This window comes from Salvelinus alpinus, chromosome 1 (genome assembly GCF_045679555.1).
Source record: "Salvelinus alpinus chromosome 1, SLU_Salpinus.1, whole genome shotgun sequence".
Lineage (NCBI taxonomy): Eukaryota > Metazoa > Chordata > Actinopteri > Salmoniformes > Salmonidae > Salvelinus > Salvelinus alpinus.
The window spans coordinates 51,523,002-51,531,072 of record NC_092086.1 but is presented as its reverse complement, the minus strand read 5'-3'; the positions used below and the strand labels follow the sequence as shown (position 1 = coordinate 51,531,072).

The 8,071-nt window shown below is 45.6% G+C and overlaps 1 protein-coding gene across 3 annotated transcripts in view; it reads right to left on the bottom strand.

Annotated features, from left to right (window-relative positions):
- Positions 1-595: 595 nt before the first annotated feature.
- The window catches only part of LOC139579603 (junction plakoglobin-like), a 61,612-nt gene continuing 54,136 nt past the window's right edge, over positions 596-8,071 (bottom strand). For all 3 annotated transcript variants that reach the window (XM_071408376.1, XM_071408393.1, XM_071408384.1), the window contains exons 12-16: positions 7,802-7,952; positions 5,432-5,553; positions 4,596-4,638; positions 2,357-2,506; positions 596-1,816 (exon numbers count right to left, since the gene is read on the bottom strand). In XM_071408376.1, coding sequence (XP_071264477.1) covers positions 2,370-2,506; positions 4,596-4,638; positions 5,432-5,553; positions 7,802-7,952 — 453 coding nt within the window. In that variant the 3' untranslated portion in view covers positions 596-1,816; positions 2,357-2,369. The remainder of the gene's footprint in view (positions 1,817-2,356; positions 2,507-4,595; positions 4,639-5,431; positions 5,554-7,801; positions 7,953-8,071) is intronic.

The following is an 8,071-nucleotide window of genomic DNA, read 5'->3' as shown; positions in this document are numbered from 1 at the left end:
CACACACACACACACACACACACACACACACACACACACACACACACACACACACACACACACACACACACACACACACACACACACACTGCCTCCTTTCTCTTATGTTGTCCGGGAAATCCTATCCCTATAATTAATGCTGAATCTCTACCTTCTCTTTATACACTTTATTTCATACTGGTTCTCACTTGGCATTTGTGACGCACAGTAATGGAGGTTACAGTGGAGCCGTAACCCAGATCCGATTCAATGGCACCGTTTCAAGCCGTGGTTGAGTTTATTCGGTACGATCTCCCTCTGTTACATGCACAGATGAATAGGGGTTAGTTATCAGTATATTTATCATAAGCTTTGGGTTGTTATTACTATTTGAAACCCGAATGTGGTACTCTGAGAGGGCAGATATCCTGCCTTTTAGGGACACATGAGGGCGCTGTGAGACAGAGTTTCCTTTGGATTCTTCACCACCAGCCTGCAATGGTTTTTATAGTATGTATGGGGTTTGGACCTTGCTTGACTGACAGTGAGTGAAAGCAACAATGACCTCAGGGCTAAATAGGATCCAATTAGCCATACAAATACACAGGAGACAGGCTAGTTAATATAGTTTGTTTTATTTGAAAAAAAGTTTCAAACTAAAAATGTTCTGTAAAAATGCATATTCATAGTGTTAATTTCCCCTTCATTTGTATGGTACACTCATCGCTTATCAACATCATCCTTCTATCATCCCTCGTTTCTCTTTGCCTTTTCTATCGTTTGGAAGGTAGGAATGTGCAGCGGGGTCGCTATAGAACACACACTCTACAAACAACAGGATCACGATTACTGCTTCCCCCCACACAACCCCCCACCCAATCAAAATAGAAAATAAACAGAAAGCTATATGATTATCATCGTCACAAAATAAATCTCTTTGGCATTCTTCCCCTGCCTCTTACCTCAGAAAAACACCCCACCCGCCTCCCTAACCCCCCCAAAAATCAAGACATTAAAAAACACCTCCTCCACAACAACGTACATACTTTGAGGAAACGTCAGTTGTAGTAGCTGTAAAAGGGTGCGGGCCTGCCAGACATGACGTTTTGGATCATACACACGTTTTATGTTGAAGCACAATGTATTAGTCCGCGATGCATATGTATACTGTGTCGGTTGAGTGTCTATAACTGTTGGTGAGCAAGACCGGTCCACAGGAACAGAGGTGAACCAACCGCACCAGCTGAAGTTATAGTTTAGTGTGCCTGGGAGACCACTCGACTGGGAGAGAGTGGCTGTGTACACACATTCAGGGGAGAGGGTGCGTGTCTCGGAACCTCAGACCCAGCAGCAGTCTGGATCATGGACTGGACTGCGGGGATAGACAGTTATAGGCAGCACAGGGACCGCTGCTGTTCCAATTAGCCACCGGTCTCATAACATGGCGAACAAGACTTCTTGTCTGAACTCAATGTTACTGGTTATTGTTGAGGACTACTGTATGTGGCTCTGCATACCGCCATGTAAATTATACACATGAAGAAAAATAATAATAATCTGCAATGTAAATATGCAAGGAAACGCCTAAAACCAACACAGCATCTACAAGTTAAAGTTCAATTTCCCTCCACATTAACTGTAACAAAGCAACTTTTCATTTTGAGGAACACTAAATTCTTGTTATTGTTTTTTTATTTTATTTTTCTTGTGTTTTCTGACAACAGCCCCTGGTTGGCCAATGTCTCCCCATGAAATAGGAGTTTCCCTTTGTGGTGAAATCCTCGTTCAGCTGTCCCTCCATGGTGTTCACGCCAATTTCACCCTTTCCATTTTGTGCCTTCAATGGAAGAGGCAGTTATTTAGACATAATGCAATGTTTCATGTGGTCTTAAAACGTTGCAATTATGGTATGTTGAGTTATTCATTTGTGTTCTATATAACTACAGAGCTGTGTTTTACAGCCATTCTGGGCGTGTGAGTGTCTGTGCATTAGAGGAGCTCTGTGTAGCTGTGTGTATGCATCTACATCACTGACCTGGCCCTGTGTGTTAAAGGGGGCTCTGGGTAGCATCTACATCACTGACCTGGCCCTGTGTGTTAAAGGGGGCTCTGGGTAGCATCTACATCACTGACCTGGCCCTGTGTGTTAAAGGGGGCTCTGGGTAGCATCTACATCACTGACCTGGCCCTGTGTGTTAAAGGGGGCTCTGGGTAGCATCTACATCACTGACCTGGCCCTGTGTGTTAAAGGGTGCTCTGGGTAGCATCTACATCACTGACCTGGCCCTGTGTGTTAAAGGGGCTCTGGGTAGCATCTACATCACTGACCTGGCCCTGTGTGTTAAAGGGTGCTCTGGGTAGCATCTACATCACTGACCTGGCCCTGTGTGTTAAAGGGGCTCTGGGTAGGCCTGTCGGGGATCGTAGGCCATCTCAGGCATGTACTGCTCATGCATCTCTGCTTCTAGTGGCATCCCGCCCATGCCCAGGTCAGAGTAGCCATAAGGGGGGTAGCCTCCATCCAGCTCTGAGGGAAGGAGGGAGAGAGAGATGAGAGATAGAGAGGGAAAGAGAGAGAAATGAGACAAATATAGAATATCCAGGCAAACAGAGGCAAGCTCATTTGGAGTATTGACACTGACAGACAGTGTGCAAGCATCCAAATTACTAGACAGGCAGACAGAAATGAGCTTTGCTCCCATCAGCAGACGTTTTCCTGTGACGGATGGAAAGAAGAACAGGAATAATCATCTCTTCACCTTCACCTCTATTCTATTCCAATAATGCTATTTCATACCCTGTTTAATAATGTGAGCACTGCGCTATGGATTAAGCGTCAGCATCAAAGGACACACAGTGCTCTGGAAGGATGGTGACTAGTGTACCACACGCATGCATGCACACACACACACACACACACACACACACACACACACACACACACACACACACACACACACACACACACACACACACACACACACACACACACACACACACACACACACACACACACACACACACACACACACACACACACACACACACACACACACACACACACTGGGGGATATATGAGGGATAGAGTTCAGAATTATAATTAAAGATATTGAAATGAGGAGGATTTACTGTATGCAGAGAGAGGGATGGATGAGAGAGGGATGGACCAGAGGAGAGGAAGACAGAGTGGAGATTCACAACTAGGACATATGACTGAGACCTAAGATTAGCTAGAGAAAGACGCTGTATGACTGCAAAGAGATAGTAGTGACCGATAGAGCTAGGGAAAAAAAAAAATATATAAATTCACCAGAGAGAGTGCCAGTGTTTTCTATAGAGAATCACAGGAAGGAGCATTAGCCGTGCAGTGGAAAAGAGAGTGTGGGTGTCAACTCAGCAGCGTGTGTGTGTGAGAGAGAGAGCGGGATAGAGTGCGGGAGATCGCTTGACGACGATAGATGGCCAGTTAATGGAAATGTAAATGACATGGAAATGTGACCAGAGGGGAAATAGACAGGTACCTCTGAATTTAATGACATCCCCGCTGACATCCTACAGTGCACCCCTCCTCCCCCCATTACCACCCCCCTGACACCCTCCCCCCTCTCCAGGGCATGGCGGGAGCAGACACATCAGAGACAAACACACACATGAACGCACATGAATGCACACACACCCACACACAAACACACACTCTCTGGAGTGCGGCCAGGGGGCCGAGTGCATTATATAAACAGCAGGGGTCCCCCACACTCCCTGGGGTTTGAAGGACTGCTGAGGGGAAAAGGACAAGATCTGACTCCGGCTCTCTATAGACACGTGCCTCTCCTTTTCCTCTTCTCTGATGCTCACTATTGTGTGTGTGTGTGTGCTTGTGTCTGTATGTGTGTACATGAGAGAGAAACTCAATTATTTGCGATTTCCCCCCCCCCCCCAATCATGTACAAGTATGTGTGTGTGCGTGACTAGTGAGACGAGGGCAGACTTTGCTGTGACAATGCTTGCACGTTGATTTAATGATCACCCTCTGGTACACACAGTCCACTGTCACTCGTCAAAGCCACTGACAGGAAACCAATCAAGTGGCACTTAACCTAAATGAGGTCTGACTCTGGTGTGTGTGTGGGTGTCAATCCATTTCAATCCGTGTGTGTCAAATCATCTCTGCCTCTCTCTCTTCTGGTTCGTCGATCTATCTCTCTCTTGACATTTTTTGGTGAAACGCAGTAGTGTAATGTAAGATGTTAGTTTCAGTAGTATAATTAAGCATTAAGGCCTGAGGAGGTGTGGTATATGGCTGATATACCATGGTGAAGGGCTGTTCTTACAGACGACGCAACGAGGAGTGCCTGGATACAGACCTTAGCCGTGGTGTATTGGCCATATACCGCACACCCCTGAGGTGCCTTACTGCTATTATAAACTGGTTTCAAACGCAATTAGACCAGCAAATAGTCATTTTTTTGTTATACCCATGGTATACGGTCTGATATACCACGGCTTTCAGCCAATCAGCATTCAGGGCTTGAACCACCTGGTTTATAATCTAGCATAGAATACAACAGTGGTGTTACATTGGTGTACTGTACTGTAGGATAGGACTGGTCCACACTCACCATCCGCCAAGTATGCAGCTTGCATGGGTACAGCATTGTGGGCCTGGAGAGAAAGAGAGAGATTGAGAAATATTCAAGTAAATATGTACCATTCTAACTTCAATACTATACTTTTATTGGATAATGCCCTTCTAAAAAACGACAGAGGCAGACGTTAACTTTACATCTGGTGCCAATGACGCCCAGTCAGTAAATCTATCCCTTTGGAGTTCAATACTTCCTCATGGTGGATGTAGTGTAAACAGTAGACCTGTCTGCTTTGGGCCTCCCTGTCTCTGTTCCCCTTGACAACCTGATGAGTCAGCAGGTTCCCAGCTCGATGTGATTGATTAAAATCTATGCCAGATCTGCCACTAATCCAATCGGTGAGCCTCGATGGCAGTAATTATCCAATGAGCTTTGGGAGCCTGTGGCGATGTGTGGGGCTCGGAGATACTTAGCGCATTAGGCATGTAGATTTTGAAATGATGTACAAACACTAGATAGAGTTAGATATTGGGGATTCATTCGTATGGTAATGCAAGCATGAAAGGTAAACATACAGATTGATTACTGAGTGGTATCGATTGTGTCGTGTCCACTTGCGTGTATTTGGATTTTGATACAGTTCTCCCCTGAAGCAATGACTGATCTGAGAAATATTGGATTGGTTTATAGCAATCCAAGGGTGGAAGCCAGTCAAGCCCTTATAGACAACTGAGATGAACCTTAAAGGTGTTCAAACAGGGCCAGCCACCACTGATCCTTGTGCTGATCGCTCCCAGGCTATAGGCGGCGTCAGAGGCAGAGGCTTACCATCTCCCAGGCTATAGGCGGCGTCAGAGGCAGAGGCTTACCATCTCCCAGGCCGCAGGGTCGTGTTTGAACAGTGAGTGGGTGAGCTCCACGGACACACGCTTCCTGTAGTCAGAACTCTTGTCCTCCGAGATACGGAAGAGAACGGCTGCTGCATAGGTGGCTGTGAGGGAGAGGTGCGGGGAGACATGGGAAGAGGGAGTGGGAGAAAGAGGGGGTGGGTGAGGGAGGGAGGGAGAGAGAGATATCAAGAGGTTGTTTGTCATTGCCTCTATGCTATGACAGTTCTGATGAGTACCCAAAATGCTAATGGGGTACATAGGACAACATTGAGAAAGCGAGATGGGCAAAGAGAGATGGGAGGCAGAGATATCATGTTTGATTAGTCAGCACACATTATTAAAAGGAGATGGAGAGAGCCCAGGGAGAGATATAGAAAGATGTCATATTTGGTTGTGGTCTGTGTGCATATGCTTGTGTGTGAGAGAGAGAGAGAGAGAGAGATAAAAAAAAAATGTGTGGAGGTTTGTGTGTACACTCTCTTAGAAAAAAGGGTACCAAAAGGGTTCTTCGGCTATCCCCATAGGAGATCCCTTTTTGGTTCCAGGTAGATCGCTTTTTGGTTCCATGTAGATCCTCTGTGGAAAGGGTTCTACATGGAACCCAAAACGGTTCTACCTGGAACCTAAAGGGTTCTACCTAGTACCAAAAAGGGTTCTACAAAGGATTCTCCAATGGGGACAGCTGAAGAACCCTTTTAGGTTCCGGATAGCACCTTTTTTCTAAGAGAGGCACGTGTGTGTGTGTCTATTTGTATGTGTAGTGCCTTTGGAAAGTAATCAGACCCTTGACTTTTTCCAAATGTCATTACATTACAGCCTTATTCTATTATGGATTACATTTTTTTAAATTCTCAGCAATCTACACACAATACCCCATGATGACAAATTGAAAAAATGTTTAGACATTTTAGCAAATGTATTAACAATAAAAAAACATAAATACCTTATTTACATAAGTATTCAGACCCTTTGCTATGAGACTTGAAATTGAGCTCAGGTGCATCCTGTTTCCATTGATCATCCTTGAGAGAGTTGACAGTGCATGTTAGAGCAAAAACCAAGCCATGAGGTTGAAGGAATTGTCGGTAGAGCTCCGAGACAGGATGGTGTTGAGGCATAGATCTGAGGAAGGGTACCCAAAAAATGTCTGCAACATTGAAGGTCCCAAAGAACACAGTGTCCTCCATCATCCTTAAATGGAAGTTTGGAACCACCAAGACACTTCCTAGAGCCTGGCCAAACTGAACAATCGGGGGAGAAGGGCCTTGGTCAGGGAGGTGACCAAGAACCCGATGGTCAGTCTGATAGAGCTCTAGAGGTTCTCTGTGGAGATGGGAGAACCTTCCAGAAGGACAACCATCTCTGCAGCACTCCACCAATCAGGCCTTTATGGTAGAGTGGCCAGACGGAAGCCACTCCTCAGTAAAATACACATTACAGCCCACTTAGAGTTTTCCAAAAGGCACATAAAGACTCTCAGACTATGAGAAACAAGATTCTCTGGTCTGATGAAACCAAGATTGAACTCTTTGGCCTGAATGCCAAGCGTCAAGCATGGTGAACCCACAGCATCATGCTGTGGGGATGTTTTTCAGCGGCAGGGACTAGGAGAATAGTCAGGATCGAGGCAAAGATGAACGGAGCAAAGTACAGAGATATCCTTGATGAAAACCTGCTCCAGAACGCTCAGGACCTCAGACAACCCTAAGTACACAGCCAAGACAATGCAGGAGTGACTTCGGGACAAGTCTCTGAATGTCCTTGAGTGCTCAGCCAGAGCACGGACTTGAACCTGATCGAACATCTCTGGAGAGACCTGAAAATAGCTGTGCAGCGACGCTCCCCCATCCAACCTGACAGAGCTTGAGAGGATCTGCAGAGAGGAATGGGAGAAACTCCCCAAATACAAGTGTGCCAAGCTTGTAGCGTCATACCCAAGAAGACTCAAGGCTAGAATCGCTTCCAAAGGTGTTTCAACAAAGTACTGAGTAAAGGGTCTGAATACTTATGTAAATGTCATATTTCCATTTTTTATTTTGAATACATTTGTAAGAAAGTCTAAAAACCTGTTTTTGCTTTGTCATTATGGGGTATTGTGTGTAGATTGATGATGGAAAAAAACATTTAAATCAATTTTAGAATAAGGCTGTTTCGTAACAAAATGTGGAAAAAGTCAAGGGGTCTGAATACTTTCCGAATGCACTGTACATGGGACTGTTTCGAAAGCCCGAGTCTTTGTTTAAAAGAACAGATATATGATTGTTTGTTGAAAGCCCAAGTGTTTGTTTAAAAAAGGAGAGCTGGATCAAATCCACTAAAGCGTAAGCTGCTGTTTATGAAGAGACTGACCGATGCCCTCGTTGTTGGAGTGCAGTAGCTCCATGAGCGGGGCGGAGGCTCCCTCTGCATCGATCATCTCCGCAGACTGCTTGTCCAGGGCCAGCTCACACAGCACCCCCGCAGACACACGCTTCACATTCTCCACATACGAGTACAACAGCTACGGACGGATGGAGAGAGGGAGGGGAGAGCTCAGACACATCTGCTAAAATACACCAAAACTCACAAGTACACACACTCACTTATTTTCACCCATTTTTTCCACTTTCTCTCTCTCAC